The sequence below is a fragment of the Phyllopteryx taeniolatus genome, chromosome 8 (assembly GCF_024500385.1).
Source record: "Phyllopteryx taeniolatus isolate TA_2022b chromosome 8, UOR_Ptae_1.2, whole genome shotgun sequence".
Taxonomy (NCBI): domain Eukaryota; kingdom Metazoa; phylum Chordata; class Actinopteri; order Syngnathiformes; family Syngnathidae; genus Phyllopteryx; species Phyllopteryx taeniolatus.
Genome location: NC_084509.1, coordinates 658,944 through 675,952, shown reverse-complemented (window position 1 = coordinate 675,952; position 17,009 = coordinate 658,944). Strand labels below are relative to the sequence as shown.

At 40.7% G+C, this 17,009-nt stretch overlaps 3 protein-coding genes across 5 annotated transcripts; 2 read left to right on the top strand and 1 right to left on the bottom strand.

Moving 5' to 3' along the window:
• Positions 1-4,030: 4,030 nt before the first annotated feature.
• On the top strand, positions 4,031-9,311 carry sfrp2l (secreted frizzled-related protein 2 like). The gene is made up of 3 exons (XM_061782853.1): positions 4,031-4,709; positions 7,399-7,479; positions 7,646-9,311. Exons 1-3 carry the CDS (start codon positions 4,190-4,192, stop codon positions 8,032-8,034), a joined length of 990 nt encoding a protein of 329 aa, XP_061638837.1. The 5' UTR covers positions 4,031-4,189; the 3' UTR covers positions 8,035-9,311.
• Positions 7,699-17,001, bottom strand: anapc15 (anaphase promoting complex subunit 15). 3 transcript variants are annotated; one of them, XR_009789841.1, is made up of 9 exons: positions 15,737-17,001; positions 15,119-15,178; positions 14,662-14,805; positions 14,372-14,523; positions 11,725-11,899; positions 11,451-11,653; positions 10,460-10,559; positions 9,310-9,386; positions 7,699-7,834 (listed from the first exon to the last, which is right to left on the bottom strand). XR_009789841.1 is itself a non-coding variant. In XM_061782859.1 (4 exons), the coding sequence occupies exons 1-4, from the start codon at positions 15,854-15,856 to the stop codon at positions 14,476-14,478; spliced, it is 372 nt and encodes a 123-aa protein (XP_061638843.1). In that variant the 5' UTR covers positions 15,857-17,001; the 3' UTR covers positions 13,617-14,475. The 3 variants fall into 3 exon arrangements, 1 of the variants encoding a protein (XP_061638843.1); XR_009789840.1 differs by lacking the exons at positions 7,699-7,834; positions 9,310-9,386 and having other exon boundaries at positions 9,585-10,559; XM_061782859.1 differs by lacking the exons at positions 7,699-7,834; positions 9,310-9,386; positions 10,460-10,559; positions 11,451-11,653; positions 11,725-11,899 and having other exon boundaries at positions 13,617-14,523.
• tomt (transmembrane O-methyltransferase) lies at positions 10,307-13,337 on the top strand. Its single transcript, XM_061782854.1, has 4 exons — positions 10,307-10,568; positions 11,473-11,669; positions 11,773-11,895; positions 13,110-13,337. The coding sequence occupies exons 1-4, from the start codon at positions 10,307-10,309 to the stop codon at positions 13,305-13,307; spliced, it is 780 nt and encodes a 259-aa protein (XP_061638838.1). The 3' UTR covers positions 13,308-13,337.
• Positions 17,002-17,009: the final 8 nt, after the last annotated feature.

Here is a 17,009-nt window from a genome sequence, read left to right as displayed (position 1 = left end):
CACATTCCAAAAACATGTTAGCGTTAATTGGAGATTCCAAGGGTGTGAATAAGTGTGAATGGTTGTACATTGCGGCCCACTGGTCGAGTGGTTAGCACATCTGCCTCACAGTTCTGAGGACCCGGGTTCAAATCAAGCGTCCCCTGTGTGGAGTTTGCATGTTTGCCCTGTACCTGCGTGGGTTTTCTCCGGGTACTCCGGTTTCCTCCCACATGCATGGTTGGTTAATTGAAGATTCTAAATCACCCGTAGGTGTGAATGTCTGCTTGTCTATTTGTGCCCTGCGATTGGCTGGCGACCAGTTCATGGTGTACCCCGCCTCTTTCAGGAAATCAGCTGGGATAGTGCCTTGAGATTGACTGGCCAACAGCCCAAATTGAGCTGGGAAAGCCTTCAGTCCTGCCGTGACCCTAATGGGGATAAGCACTTTATAGAAAATGTATACTTTGATAAAGTGTATATGCACTAGTGTAACATAATTTATTTGAAGGGTGTTTGTCTCCTCAGAGTGTCAAAAGGGGCTCTTGGTCGACCATGTGGGTGCCAGACCCAGATTATCCCCACACATCCAGACTCCTTCTTCGGGGGGTCCCTAACACTGCCTCAAACCCCAGATCGAAACTCTGCTCTCCAGTTGGTATACCCTCACATGCCCGCCCCCCTACAAACTCGCCCTCCTCCTCCTCATCCTCCTCCTCACCGCCCTTGTCTTCATCCACCTCCTCCTCTTCGTCCTCCACCACCTCCTCATCGTCCTCCTCCTCCTCATCTTCTTCTGGCAACTGGACCTGTGAGGTTGCTGATGGTCAAGATAAGGTGATCTTGAGAAGGGTCCCAATCGGGGCTCAAGACGAGCTTTATGCAGCAGGGAAGAAACCTCTTCGGAGGCCCCAACTGAGGTGGGTCAGGAACATCATGGAGGAGAGGAACAAGCAGCGTAGACAAAAGGAATCTGCTAGATATTCACAATATACTCCTCCACAATAGTACCAAAGTATTAAGGTTAGCTCTCTTCATTGAATGAAGCGCTCGCTCCTCTACGCATTGACAATCTATCTTTGTTTTGTTTAAGGGGTCTCTGGGGCAACTTGTGATACCTTCCATTTTTTTGTATTTTCGGCATTTGTTTTTTAGCATGTAAATAAATGCAATAAACTATATGTTTGCTTAGTTTTTTATTCATTTAAGCATTGTTTTTTGAGGATAGAAGTACAGAAACTTGAGTGAAAAAATGAGGGACGTATGATTCAACTCCTGTACTTAAGTAAAAAAGTACATACTCCGAAATGTACTCAAATACAAAAGTAAAAAAATAATTGTTACAGTCAATTATATACAATACCCATTTCAATAGTTTGGCACAATGAAAAACAAAAAACGATTTTATTAACTTACATAGTGCTTGTAATGAGGCGGGGGGGGGGGGGGACACTATATGTTGTATGTTGTTTTTTATAACCTAGAACTAATATTTGAGTGTCATGATTGGGTATAAAAGGAGCATCTCCAAAAGGCTCCGTTGTTGCAAGCAAGAAGGGGGCGAGGTTCACCACTTGGTGAACAACTGCGGGAGCAAATATTCCTAAAGTTTAGGAGCATTTGTCAACGTATAATTGCAAGACATTTGGGGATTTCATCATCTACGGTCCATAATATCAAAAGATTCAGAAAATCTGGAGAAATCTCTGCACGTAAGAAGCAAGGCTAAAAAACAACATTGAATGTCCATGACCTTTGATCCCTTAGGCGGCACTGCATTAACTGACTGCAATGGTATGGGGGTGTGTTAGTGCCCATGGCATTGGTAAATGTGAAGGCACCATTATTACTAAAAGGGACATATATGTTTTAGAGCAACATTTGCTGCCATCCAAGCAACATCTTTTTCAGGGACATCCCTGCTTATTTTAGCAAGACAAAGCCAAGCCACATACTGCATGTGTTACAACAGCGTGGCTTCGTCGTAAAAGAGTGCGAGTAGTGGACCTGTCTCCCATTGAAAATGTATGGCGCATTACGAAGCACATAAATACGACAACGGAGACCCCGGACTGTTGAGCAACTGAAGTTGCACATAAAGCAAGAATGGGAAAGAATTCCACCTACAAAGCTTTAACAATTAGTCTCCTCCGTTCCCCAAAATAGACTGTTGTCCTTGTCCCAGCTTTTATGGAAGATGTTGCAGGCATCAAATTCAAAATAAGTGAATATTTATAAAAAAACAAAAAACAATAAAGCTTTGTCAGTTTGAGCATTAAATATCTTGTCTTTGTAGTGTATTCAAATGAGCATACGTTGAAAAGGATTTTCGTTTGTTTTACACAACATCCCGACTTCATTGGAATTGGGGTTTGTACATTAATGTCACCTTTGCTACCAAGTAAAGTGCCGTTATGATACATTTACTTTGATCTTCCTATGACATAAATCTACAGACTAATTAAAGCTTGGAACAGAGACAAACACATGAATAATGGTTTCGGTAGAGAGGGCAGAAGTGAAGAGTAGGAAAAACAACATTTAATACAGTGCACATGGATACACCAAATTTGGAATATATAATAAACTTGCAACCTTCTGGGGGAAAGGGAAAGAAGTAAAGAGGAGTAAAATTAAAATGTATTGTGTATATGTATACACTAAAATACAGAATAGATAAAGGAGGAACACTCTGGCACCATGTGACAGCTTCACACACCAAGCCACTGTACACTCTAGAAGTATAGTACAGCATAATAAAACTCAGTTAAATTATGTTGTCTCGTATACATAATAGCAGAGAGAGAGCTAATCAATGTATACAAATGTACTAAAGCTCCTTGCTTCTGGTAAAACTACATGTCCTGTCTACTGTATTTTCTCTGGTGGCAACTTCAAGTTAAAAGTCTTCATAGTAAAACCCAGGTAAATCTAAAGACGCCGTAGAAGAAAAGAGCAGGATAAGACTTGTTGGTGCATGCGTTGCAGCCTACCTAGACTAACATAAAAGGTTTTCCTTTACTCCCCTCAGGCTGATTATAGGATGACAAGAGTAGCACATACTGAACTAGAACACTGATGGCCTTTTAACAGCTGCTGACAAGCATTTGACATGATGTTCTGTGATATTTTAGGAGTCATTTACATGACAGATTTTAACTTAAAACTGTGTTGTTGAAATGATTGATTCTTTACATAACAATAACCCTTTGAAGCCAGAAGAAACACCAAGGAAACTGGTCATGCACTCACTGGGGTACACAACTTCTGGCTGAGACGCCAGCTCAACTGTAACCCAAATGAGGATAAGTGGTATTGAAAATGTATTGATTTATTCGGCATATCTTTTTTTTGTTTTGTTTTACATCCATTGCACAAAGAATCAGTTCACACACACACGACAAAGTGCCATCAGTGATGGGATTTGGAAATAGCGGTGTACAAACATTTTTCAGGCTTTTGTACTTTACTTGAATATTTATTTTCTGTCATTTTATTTGTACTCTTTCAAAAAAGGTATCAGTACTTTCGGCTCCTTCCTTTGTCAAAGTAGGCTTGTTACTTTTTTCAACATCCGTGGATGACATGACATAAAAAAAAGACAAATAGGGAGAAGTAAAACTTGTGTGCCGCGGTTTTTGTTGCGTAGAGGCAAATTATGAAAATGGGTGCTGTATATAATGGACAGAAATAATAAATTTTTATACTCTTCATTTCAGTCTGTACATTTGCTTAAGTACAGGAGCTGAATCAGTACCTTTTTTTTTTTTTTTTTAATTAACAGGCTATTTTTACATAACTATCTGTACTTCGACCTAGTGTGAGTATTTTTCCCATTGAACAATACAGTAACTCTTCATTCAGAGTTAGTTTCTACAATTATCTTTATAACATCGTGTAATGTTTCAAATAATGAGCCCAGTTTCAGCAGTCTAAATTGAACTCCCCTTGTTATTTTGCACGTAACGCTTTTGATTGCACTTGAATGCATCACGACACTTTAGCGGCTTGCAGACAAGCGGTAGTCACCTCACCTTTTGGGGCGGGGGTGATGATTAACAGGCGTCTGTCCTCTTATTTACCCCCCAGTTTCCTCCACACCTTCCCCATGATTTACGCCCACCGATAGAGGGGAGGGAGCAGGCGGGTGGGAGCAGCCAGTGCCGTGGAACTCAACTTTAGTTCCTGCTGGGACAAAAATCAACGCACCATGAGAGTCTTCTTGTTTGTTTTGACGCTCGGAGGCTCTCTGGCGTCTGACGCTCTATCTTCTGCTCACCTCGGACCGCCGTCGCTCGGCTTCAGCTCGTCGGTCCGCTCGGTGTGTAAGCCCATACCGAGCAGCCTGTCTCTGTGCCACGGCATCGGCTACCGGCACATGCGGCTGCCCAACCTGCTGGGCCACGACTCTCTGCGGGAGGCCCAGCAGCAGTCTGCCGCCTGGCTGCCGCTCGTCTCCAAGCTGTGCCACCGGGACACCAAGAAGTTCTTGTGCTCCTTGTTCGCCCCAGTTTGCGTGCCGGACTACAGCTGGCCCGTCAGCCCGTGCAGGAGCCTGTGCGATGCCGTGCGCGACCACTGCGTGCCCGTCATGAGCGCCTTCGGCTTCCCCTGGCCCGAGATGTTCAACTGCAGCCGCTTTCCCCGCGGGACCCAACTCTGCATCCCTCCCAGTGGGGAGCAGGATGCGCGGACGGTGGAGGAGGTCACCCACGAGGAAGCGCTCAAAGGTCAGTTTGGTACTTTCCTTCCATAACCCAGCCCCTTACACGGCCGCCCAAACTACGGCCCGGGGGCCATTTGCGGCCCTCTGTCCTTTTGCAAAAATAATACGGTTTAACGTCACATTTAGTGTATTGCGAGTTTGATGAATGAAATATGTTTTTGCTTCAAATAATCAAAATAATAAAAGTGCTCTGTTTTACTTTGTTTTTGCGCTTCAGAGAAGGCAGAGAAAGGTCACCACATATGCACAGTAATAAAACTTGTATGCTGCAAGACAGAAAATGCATGTTGTATTTGTTTATACCAGTCTTGACATAAACCATATACTCTGCAAACATCAATCCATCCATCCATTTTCCGTACCGCTTATCCTCACTGTGGTCACGGGCATGCTGCAGCCTATCCCAGCTGACTCTGACCAAGAGTTGGGGCACACCCTGAACTGGTTGCCAGCCAATCGCAGGGCACATACAAACAAACAATCATTCACATTCACACCTATGGGAAATTTAAAGATTTTAATCAACCTGCCATCCATATTTTTGGAATGTGGGAGGAAACCGGAGTACTCGGGGGGGCGGGGGTGGAAACACGCAGACATGGGGAGAACATGCAAACTCCAGAAAGGCAAGGCCAGATTTGAACCCAGGTCCCCAGAACTGTGAGGCAGATGTGTTAACCAGTCGTCCACCGTGCCGCCCACTCTGCAAACATGCAGACAAAAAAAAGACGTAATTACTGTTTGGGACCAACACCCCACCTTAGTCCTACAACTATTAACATGCGCAATGTCCTCACAAGTATAAGACAATTCAACGCATTAGTAGAATGACTTGCTGGCACAGTAAAAAAAAACAACAAAAAAAACATGTCGTACTAGTAGAATGCAGTTGTCAACGAGTGCACAGTTTTGTCTCACTAGTAACATGTAGTTGTCTTACTAATAAGGACAAAGAGCCAGCTCATGAGGATATCGAATAATGGCTCAAACAGCTTTACCTAAAGCCGTGGGAGTATTTATTGATATCTTTGATAAGGAAGAGATAGTGTGTGACTCATCCTTACTAGTCGGGCCTCGTAGTGTTGAGTGTAGCGCTGTAACTTACTAGTAAGCTTTAATTGCATCCTAGTAATGTTGCAACTATTGATGTTAAGAGCTGCTGCTGTTTTACTTGAATTTGTTTTTAATTGTGTTCCTGAAAAGACAAAAAAAAAAAAAGCATTTTGTTTTGCATTTTGTTTCCTTACTGAACTGTAAAATCTTAAAAAGCAAGGTAGCAAACCATGATTTTGAGTGCAATGTTACCACCCTAGCGCTTATACTGTATATACGGTTTCACCGTAATGAGCACAATTGTACAATGTGGCCTGTGATGAAAACTACTTTGACACCCCTGTTTTAAAAATGCACTTTAGCAAAAAAAAAAAAAAGAGCTGAATGATTACGTCGACTTTTTAGAGAATATTCAATGGACTGATGAGACGAACAAACTTTTTGGAAGTTGTGTCTCGTTACCTGCAACACAGCATTTCAGAAAAAGAACACCATAGGAACAGTCAAAAATGGTGGTGGTAGTGTGATGGTCTTGGGCTGCTTTCTCCTTCACGCCCTGGACAACTTGCTGTGATTGATGAAACCATGAAACCTGCTCTTTTAACAGAAAATCCTGAAGGGGAATGTTCAGCCATCAGTTTTTGACCTCAAGATGAAGCGCACTTGGGTTCTACAGCAGGATAACGATCCAAAACACACCAGCAAGTCAACTTCTGAATGGCTTGAAAAAACAAAATGAAGATTTTGGAGTGGCATAGTCAAAGTCCAGACTTGAATCTGATTGAAATGCAGTGGCATGACCTTAAAAAGGCCGTTCATGCTCGAAAACCCTAAATTTTTGCTGAATTCAAACATTTCTGCAAGGAAAAGTGGGCTAAAATATCTCCACAGAGATGGGAAAGACTGATTGGCAGTTCTAGAAAATGCTTGATTTCAGTTGTTGCTGCTGAGGATGGCCCAACCCAGTTATTAAGTTTAGGGGGCCATTACGTTTTCACACAGGGCAAGGTAACTGAATAGGTTTTTTTCCTCAATAAATGAAATCACCATTTAAAAACAGCATTTAAAGTTCACTTGGGTTATACTGTATTTGTCTGATATTTACAATTGTTTGACGATCTTAAACTTTAAAATGGGGAAACTATGCAAAAATATAAGAGACAGGGACAATACCTTTTCCCCGGCACTGTACCATATGTTTTTGGAATGCGTGTGTAAACTCCACACAAGAGGGCCTGAGTCAAACGCAGAACTTCTCAACTGAGAGGCAGACATGCTAAGCACTACCCTACCGGGTTACCCTGGAAACTACAATAACAAAAATAAAATTCACGACTGTGTCATCAAAACTGCATTATTATCTTGTAAAATCAAGATATTTGACAGCTCTTGTATTATATCTCATTATGCATGTGCAATGCTGGAGGGTGTAGTCTACTTTGTTTCAGCCTCCACCCCTACATTTAAAAAAATCAATACACATTTGAATAAGTCAGTATCTGCTGTTAAATGAGACTTTACTTTTTCTTTCAAGCACCTCGTGTATCTTAAAGCGGTGGTTGAAGGGTTTCTTTTTCCTTGCTCCCATGCTTACACCTCTGCAGACGCAGACATGTATAATCTCTCTTTTCAATACCCAGGAAGTGTCATTTGTGATGCCTGCAGTCTGGCAGCTGAGGGAGAGACTGACATCCAGGACAACTTTTGTGAAAGTCCATATGGTGAGGAAAGAAATTATGGGATACTACAACATAGACTCTTGACAGCAGACCGTCATTTATATATTTAAAAAAAACAAAAAAAAAAAACAATCTTTGTTTCCCGTCCACATGAACTGTTGTTTGTGTTACAATGTGTCCGAAATCACACGTTTTGTCTCTGTCGCAGCATTTAAGATGCGTCTGGGCAGTGTGTCGAAGGTGGGAGGAGACCTTCAGCTGGTGCCTTTGGCCCGAAGCCGCATCCTGAGGTGGGCAGGGGGAGGTGCGGAGAGGGCGGGGATTGGAGGCGCGATGGCCCACAATGCTCTGTGGCTGCAGGAAGGAGGCACTTGTGTGTGTCCCAGCTTGGATTTAGCTGACAAAAATGATGACATTTTAGCAGGGGAGATCATGGACAAAAAGGTAAACAGGGTTCAGAATGGATGGTACTTGGTACTGGCTAGGGCTGAGGAGGGAAGGCTGGTGTTGACTCGGCTGGTGCTCTGGACTAGAGGTGACAAAGAGCTGAAGAAGTTCACAAGGAGTCTCCTGAAACAACCCTGCCCTGAGCTGTAGCCGTTCTGTCTTTAACCAATTAGCATTTTTTTTAGCGACGTCCTGTTCAGAAACTCTATAAATAACCAAATGAATCACCCATGCGCAGACTTTTAAGCACTGGTGTAAACGAAGACGTGTAAAAATATACTCTGACCACTTTCTTAATGAATGATCCCCCATTACTTTTTAACAGGTGCCAATTGGCTCAAGGTCTTGGACACATCTTTTGTTGGTGCGGGGGTGGGATATAATTGACTCATGTATGGCACAGTTTTTTACCTGACAGGTTTTTACAATGTTTTATATTTGCTATTAAAGTGTTAAATAGCCACCTTTCAAATGCTTCATATGCCTGGATAGAACATCTAAATAGTTAACATTCAGTAACAAAGTTGTTGTAACCTTATATTTTAGTTTTTTCCATCCATCGATTTTCTGTACCGCTTCATCCTCACAAGGGTCACGGGTGTGCTGGAGCCTATCCCAGCTATATTCGGGCGAGAGGCGGGGTACACCCTGAACCGGTCGGCAGCGAATCGCAGGGCACATATGAAAAAACAACCATTCGTGCACACATTCACACTTACGGGCAATTTAGAGTCTTCAATCAACCTACCATGCATGTTTTTGGGATGTGGGAGGAAACCGGAGTGCCCGGAGAAAACCCACGTAGGCACGGGGAGAACATGCAAACTCCACACAGGTTGGACCGGGATTTGAACCCCCAGTCCTCAGAACTGTGAGGCAGATGTGTTAACCAGTCGCGCACCGTGCTGCCTTGTTTTTTCCAGTCGTTTACATTTGTGCATAAAATATCAGCTTTACATTGGAGTTAAACAGGGAAGTGTTGACCCTTTCACACCATAAGGTTACAATATAGTAATACAACAGCCTTCTCATTAAAAATATATTGATACATATTTTTTAAGACACAATGATAAGGAAGCACTCATTGCTCTTGCTCATACTGTTTGCTGTTTGATACCATGAATATTAAACAGAATAAAACATAATCGACAATCAACAAATCAGCAAATTAGCACTGAACAGAAACATGGCCTAAACAGTTTTATACTGCATGTCTCAATTCTTTTTTTGGGTGTATTTTATTTTTCGTGTTTATGTCACTTTCTTATTTGTTGATTTGGGAACATCTTAGTGTAACTTCTTGTACTCACAATATTCCATAAATGAGGTTTGTTGCCTGTAATGGTTGTGTTTTTCTTAAACCTTCCATATTGACCGAGCAAAGTGGGAAAGTTGACTCAAAGTCAAACATACTTGGATACACACCTGTTGCTGTTAACTTGATACATCAAATGTCTGCTTCACTTTGTCTCGCACGGCACCGTGACTCTGCTTCTCTGTGGCTGTACGGTACAAAAATGGACATAAAACATTTGGTGTGTCTGGTTGAGATTGATGAAAAATACTACTCAGTAATAATACATATACTAGTATTAATGCCTATAGGTTGTAATCTTACTGGACAAACACGTGAACGTGATGCTTGAATAATTCATAGCCTCGGATCTCCATCCTTCACTTACACACCTAGCTGCGTTTGTGTCAGATGCCGAGCTAGCGAATGCTAAGCGTATTTTCCAGAGACGAGGTGAGTGTTTCTGTTTTACTTGTGATGCATTCTCCTCTGGTAAAGGTTATACAACAGAATGATGTCAGAATGGCCTACTGCTGCATAGACTAGGTACAGAAGCTTCCAATTTTCATTGCTATGAAAGTTTGCATGACTCAGGTAAAATAATTCCTCTTTATAATGAATCCCTAACGTAATGTCCATTACTGATCGTTACAATGAATCCCTAATGTAATATGTCAATTAGTGATCTTTTCACACACATGATGGTTTGTGTTGCTGTTATGAAATGACAGAAGGAATCACAATAATGATTAAATTGCTTCTTAACTAAGTGGGACTGACAAAAATAAATATTTTAAACACTACGTAACAAATCTGTATTATTTTAAGGCAGATTGTTTTATAATAAATAATGTCCATCTTGTCTTGTCCACTCAACACCAGATAAATATCAGTGGGTGGCAAATACATTAGAAATAGGAGACAAACAGGGGGGGGAAGAACACTCTACAAGACACAGGATCAGGTTTGGGTTACCCTCTTTTTGAACAATATGAACTCATGTTATCTCAAAGTAAAAGCTTTCAAATCACTTGGATAGTACACTGACTGACTACTGCTACTTGATTGCTTCCCTTTTGAACATAAACGATTGATTGATACTAATGACAGGTGTGCAGATACTATAGGATGGTGTCCCCTGCCATTGCATTGGCTTTCCTCCCACTCCTGCTGACACTGCTCATCCGATACCGTTTCTACTTCGCGTTGTTCTACCGAGCGGTCCTGGTCCGCCTTTGGAAGGACTGTGTCACTGGTCTGAGCCGTGAGGAGCGGGCCTACCGATATGTTCTCACACATGCCACCCCCGGGGACCCTGACAGCATCTTGGACACTTTTGATGAGTGGTGCAGCAAGGTGGAGTACATCAGTAACATTGGACCTAAAAAGGGTGAGTGGAGGAGCTTTAAAACACAGTAATCCCTCACTAATTGCAGGGGTTAGGTTCCAGACCACCCCCACAGTAGGCAAAATCCACAAAGTAGCAACCACATAGTTTTTTTCATTTATACATATTGTACAGCTGCATGAATCTCCCAAGACTCTTTTTAATCTTCCCCTCACTCCTATTAACCGCTACCATACGCTGATAAGCACTTTCTGTACTCTTAAACACCTATCAAACTCTTAATCGTATAGTAATGCACAGCACAACTGTGCACTCTGAACATTTTATTCATTGTAAAGTGTTTTGCTTTTTTTTCTGTTTTTTTACACTTTTAATGCTTGATGCCAGAAAGTGTGTATTTTACCACCCAAAAATTACAGCATACACTCAAAATCCTGCGATATGTACAATATGAATATGAAAAAAAATCCACAATGCTCTGAATCCGCAATAAGTGAACCATGATATAGCGATGGAACATTATTATCTTTGCGAAGGTTTATATTATTTCGTCTCAATATTATTAGGGATATTTCAACTGAGTCATTATGACTTTAAGATGCCTTTGAGACTTCCCCATTTCACCCCTGCAAAATGTTTTAATTTTTGTATTGTTTTAAGTAGATGTTATGCTATTAGAAATTCATATTGGTCACCCTCACCACACTTTTTTTTTATGAATTAACTGCAAGCATACAAACAACAAAATAAAATGTAAAATTATTGAAACACATTTTAAGAAACTTATCTTTACACTGGTATGTGTGGAAATATTTGACCACTAATAATAAGACGGCTATAAGAAGTTTCATTCTTCTGCTCCATTTTTATGATGGCTGAATCTGAGGAGGACGCTAAAGGCACTTTATAGTGATACTAACCCACCTGCATCTTTTTTTTTGTGTAGGAAAGATCCTGGACCGTCTGCTGATGGAGCAGAGTCCGCTGACAGTCCTGGAGTTGGGGACCCACTGTGGCTACAGCACTGTGCGTATGGCCCGGGCTCTACCACTGGGTGCCAGGATCTACAGCGTTGAAATGGACCAAAGGAATGCTGCCATCGCTGAGAAAATCATCCGCCTGGCAGGCTTTGATGACGATACAGTGAGAGACACAATCATCATTTTTTTGTTAATACAATAATCGGATCAGTTCTTACATTGTCTTGGGATGTGAGAAATATGTAGTTGTTTTTTCCATCACTCAGGTAGAGCTGATTGTGACTCCATCAGATGAAGTGATCCCACGCCTGCGCTCTGACTTTGGTTTGGAGAGGCTCGATTTGGTCTTCATGGACCACTGGAAGAAATGCTATTGTACTGATCTGCAGGTAGCTGCGACAAACCATAAAACATAGTGCCTTACCACAAAATTTAAAATTGTTGAAACAATTGTGGGCCACAGGATTACATCTTTATACATGTAGGCAGTGTGTAAACAATCATTCTCCAAAGTTAAGTAGTAAAAGTACAGGATATCAACAAGACATTTTGTTTTCCATCTAAGTAAATTTCCCTTAGTCACGCTGGCCAAGTTTTAAATCATGTGAGCACTTCAATTGTGCTGGGAAACAGTGACCTGGGTAACAATGTTCTGTTTCAATATCCAGAATTACAATGCAAGACACTCCACTTTCATACAATAGTCTATACAAAAGGTCCTCAATTAAAAGTAAACTTCAGGGTAATTTGTTCAAGCAGAGGTCTGGAACAAAATAGCAAAGCTTGCATTAAAATGTATGTCTTCTCATCACCAACTTATTGTGGGGGAAAAAAAGAACAATTGTATACAAGTGCACTAAGTACTGTTGATTTTTACACTAAACTGGAACAACTTATAATAATACAACATTCTTTTGAACAAAGCATTGTTAAATGACTGAGAATTTAAATAAATTAAGTAAATGTTAAAATAAAGGTTATTTCCTCATCAATCACGGTAAATTTGCAGACACATTTCAAAGAAAAAGTCTGCCCAAATATGAACACCCCATTTTTTCTTCATTTTTCTGGTTTTAAAGCGCAACTTTATCCGTGTAACCTGAACCTGCTTCCTTTGACTCTGCCCCTCGTTTGCCTCGCACACACTTTCTCCACTCACAAAGCTGCACTGAGTAAATCATTTGAATGGCTGACACATGTCATGTGAGAGGAGTTCCAATACATGTGATTGGTCTGTGTGCATACATTTCTTACCGTTATGACCAGAAGAGCTGCCAGAAAGCTACACAGGTTGAAATAAGTATATCAATAAAATAATAAACCAAATTGTAATTGGCTGCTGACCAGTCCAAGATGTACCCTGCCTCTCGCCAAAAGTCAGCTGTGATAGGCTCGAGCTCTCTCATAACTCTAATGACGAATGGAAAACATGGATGAATGAGCTAAATTACAAGTGATCGGAAAAATATATATCTAATTAATCTAATAATCTATTGAGGACCCCTGTGATATATAATGTGTGGTCAAAAGGTAATTTAATGTAATTTCTGCTGTTGTATAACACGACACTAAATGTGTATTTGTTGATATGCTGGTCTTATAGATGTTGGAGGGTTCTGGTCTGCTCGGGAAAGGATCTATAATTTTGGCAGACAACGTGCTGTTTCCTGGCGCTCCCAAATTTCTCAGACACATTCGCAAGAGCGGCTTGTATGAGTGGAAGATCCACCGTGCTACACTGGAGTACAGCAAGGGTATCAGGGATGGGATGGCAGAGCTGGTGTACCAGGGGATCAAGTAGACCAACAAAGACTTGGATAGATTTGTTAAAAACACACAAAAAAAAGATGCATCAATGACAAAGGTTAATTGATTGTGATGCTGGTGAACAAAATGTAAATAAAAATAAATTAAGCATCTCAGTGTTGACTCTTCCAGAGATCTTAACTCTCTCTAAGATTCTTTTTACAATCAGTCATGTTAGTGACTTGTTGCTTATTAACCTGTTGCCTCATTGCAAAACATCCCTTCAACTGTGTCTTTTTAGCAACACTTTTTCAGCCTTTTTTGTTGTGACTAAAAAAAAAGTAATGCAAAGTTTTTCGTTTAAAAAAAAAAAAAAAGTTTTTACTCATACTGTGTTGATTGCATTTTACATTCACTGTTCAGGAAAACATCCCAAAAGATACATGCTTTAAACTTTTTAAATGTTTTAAGGCTATCCAAAGTACATTTGTAATATATGCAATAAGACAAAACTGAAAATGGTCAAAGTTGTTGCAGTATTTTTCATTTATGAGCATCTCTATGAGTAACAAGCGTTATAGCTGACTGACTGAGCTAACTTATACTGCGTTAGTTCGAAACTGTAACAATATGACAAGGCCAAAGTTAATTGGTGAGATGTGTTCGATCATTATCTCCTGTGGAAAACTTTGTACCAGGAGCAACTTTTACAGTAGCAATGGCCGGCAATATTTCAAAACTGGATGACTCGTGAGATTGGTGTGAAATTCAAAAGCTACAGTTTGTCTTACACAACACTGCAAGTGAGGTTTTAAATACATTTTTTTAAAAACTGTATATATAAGTCTCATTTTAGGACCTTTCCCCTGTGCTATCATAGCACATTCATTCATTTAGCGATGTGCATATGTTAGTGACATACGCTCACCAGCCACAACATTAGGTACACTTGCGCAATCTATTGTGATCAAAAAGTGTGGTAACCAAAATATTTGAAAATATACCACTGCAACCGCAATTTGTTAAATTAATACCTCTGTGATAGTGTCATTCAAAAGCAAGTATTATTTTTCTAAAGTCTGGATTTATATTGGATATCATTAGATAATGCAAATGTACCTAATTACGGAGTAACAGGGTGGCTGTCAACAGCAATGAGAGTAGATAGATGCATCTCAGGCACAGTCCTGTTTTGGGGGCAAGTAGAATCCCCAAAGTCTTTGTCAAATCATCCATTGGTCTTGATCTTGGTCTTGTCCTTCCATGTCCACCTGACAAACAGAAAAAAAGAAAAGCATTTTAAAATGTGTTTCTAGAATGGGTGAATTCCTTCATTTTCCTTCCTTCAATTTCATTGCATTTATGATCCATAGTGTTGAATAAATTCCCGAAGTGATGTATAAAAACACCTCATTGATCTCGCCATCGTCAGGTGACTCATTGTAATCGTTCATCTCATCCATGTCCTGCATGTCTTCTTCATCTTCTGAGTCCTCCTCACTGTCTTCCTCGTCTTCATCATCTTCCTCTTCCTCCTCCTCATAGCCTCCTCCCTGCACCCAGGAAACGCACATGGTAAATTTATTCGGTTAATGTTAGATGTGTCCAAAAATATTATACCACCCAAGCAAAATACAATTGTGTGAAACTGGTGAAAATATTAGTCAACTTTTTTTAGTATTGTATTATTATAGCACAACAGTAGCAAAAGTAAATGACACACTGACTACTTTTTTGCCACGTCATACATCACAGTTGAAGACATGAAAAATAACTGTCTCATTAAGAGAGATGCTTAAACCTTTTCCAGGGATGAAAGCCATGTAGAAGGTTGGTGTCAAACATTTGACACAAATATATTATTACCTCAAAAATTGTTTTCCCAATTGGCAGTTGATTGTTGTCTTTCTCAGCAATACTCTGCAACTAAGGCAAGAAGAAATAACACGGTTTATCCAACCATGAACTATATTATAAGAACACTGTGCAAAAAGAAAGCCACAAATTCACAAAAGTCAAAGTGTCTTTCAATTCACAATATATTTGTTTTGTCGTTGTTCGTGTTACTCGGCAATCTGTAACGGAGAATCAAATACATATAAAACAGATCATTTACATCCTACAAATTGATGGATACCTAGTTATGAAATCAGAAGTCAAGGATAATAGTTTGTTCAACTATTGTTCAAGTTACCATTAACAGAAAATGCTTGCAATGTCTCAACGCTACTATGTATTGTTATTATTTTATGAGAATTTGAGCAATAATCATGGAAGTAGACACTGATGATTTGCTTTCGCGGGCCACATGAAATGACTTGGAGGGCCAGATTTGGCCCCCCCGGGCCTTGAATTTGACACCTGTGCTATAGAGGTTTAAAACAAACAAACAAACGAACAAACAAACGCTTAGCTGTCACTCGGCATCCCAAATTGTACTCATAAAAGCTTCGATGGCAATCATTCAACGTGTATGTACGTTACCCAGGTTTGATGCTGCTGTTCCTGCTGCTGCAGCTCCGTCTCATCGACGCAGGGTCGGTCCAAGTTGAACCACAGAGACTCGGTGATGCGGGGAAACAAGGAGGGGAAAAGCGTGGACATGTCGGCTTTTAAGGGGACACCAAAACAGAGCACTAAACCTATGCTTCACGCCACCGCGGCACCTTAAAAAACGCGTTTACCCACGTCTTCTTATTTATCAGCAGTAATAATTGACAACACCAATTTAACCAAATAAAGATAAACACTTTACTATAGTTACCATGCAATTCTTACAGTTAATTAGCCTGCAAATTCGGCAAAAACGTTTTCAAAATTTTCAAACAAACATGTAGGAAGTTAGGGGTGCTCACGAAACGATGTTCGACTATTTCCGGTTTGAGTTTCGTTCCGCTTTGGTGGTGCGACCGAGAGGCCAGAAAGTCGCGACACAAAAGGTGAAAGTTGACGTTTTAAACAATAACAGAAAACTTGAGTAAGTTTTTTTTTTTCATCGTGGTAGATGATAATTTTGCATAAGGTGACAAACAACCAAGACAATATCAGCAGGAAACACATCTTTCAAGTGAATTGGCTATGCTATGATATCATCCTTTTATAACTGTGCAAAATGTATTTTATATTTTATATTTCTGGAACTCAAGAAATACCACCCAAATACCACGGCAAAACTATTGGAATGTCTGCTTGTTTTAGTTTGCATTGATCGATAGCACCTACCTGAGGGAAGGAGCTGGAAGAGGTGGTGACCAGGATGTGGAGGGTCCAAGAGGATTTTGTGTGCTTTTGTCTTATTTCTGGCAGGATGCAAGTCCTCAAAGGTGGGTAGGGGGGTACCATCAATCTTTCAGCAGTTTTGATTGTCCGTTGCAGTCAGAGTTTGTCCTTTTTTTGTACCAGCACCAAACCAGACTGTGATGGATGAACACAGGACTGATTCAACGACTGCTGTGTAGAACTGCCTCAGAAGCTCCTGTGGCAGGCCGTGCTTCCTCAGAAGCCGCAGGAAGTGCAGCCTCTGCTGGGCCTTTTTGAGGATGGAGTTGATGTTTGTTGGTCTCCCACTTCCGGTCCTAAGAGACTGTAATTCCCAAGAACCTGAAGGTCCCGACGGTTGACACAGGGCAGTTGGACAGCGTGAGGGGCTGCTGTGGTGAAGGATGCCTCCTGAAGTCCACGATCATCTCTACAGTATTATTTAAATATTTACATAAAAGTATTTTTTTCATAATATGTCTAATCTTATCTTTAATTC

Excerpts from the sequence above, each read along its gene's own strand:
- anapc15 (XM_061782859.1), bottom strand. The coding sequence starts at position 15,856 with ATGTCCACGCTTTTCCCCTCCTTGTTTCCCCGCATCACCGAGTCTCTG. Across the intron at positions 15,179-15,736 it reads AACAGCAGCATCAAACCTGG|TTGCAGAGTATTGCTGAGAA; the intron begins GTAACGTACATA and ends TTCTTGCCTTAG. Across the intron at positions 14,806-15,118 it reads TTGGGAAAACAATTTTTGAG|GGAGGAGGCTATGAGGAGGA; the intron begins GTAATAATATAT and ends TCCTGGGTGCAG.
- tomt (XM_061782854.1), top strand. The coding sequence starts at position 10,307 with ATGGTGTCCCCTGCCATTGCATTGGCTTTCCTCCCACTCCTGCTGACA. Across the intron at positions 10,569-11,472 it reads TAACATTGGACCTAAAAAGG|GAAAGATCCTGGACCGTCTG; the intron begins GTGAGTGGAGGA and ends TTTTTTGTGTAG. Across the intron at positions 11,670-11,772 it reads CAGGCTTTGATGACGATACA|GTAGAGCTGATTGTGACTCC; the intron begins GTGAGAGACACA and ends TCCATCACTCAG.
- sfrp2l (XM_061782853.1), top strand. The coding sequence starts at position 4,190 with ATGAGAGTCTTCTTGTTTGTTTTGACGCTCGGAGGCTCTCTGGCGTCT. Across the intron at positions 4,710-7,398 it reads CCACGAGGAAGCGCTCAAAG|GAAGTGTCATTTGTGATGCC; the intron begins GTCAGTTTGGTA and ends TTCAATACCCAG. Across the intron at positions 7,480-7,645 it reads CTTTTGTGAAAGTCCATATG|CATTTAAGATGCGTCTGGGC; the intron begins GTGAGGAAAGAA and ends TCTCTGTCGCAG.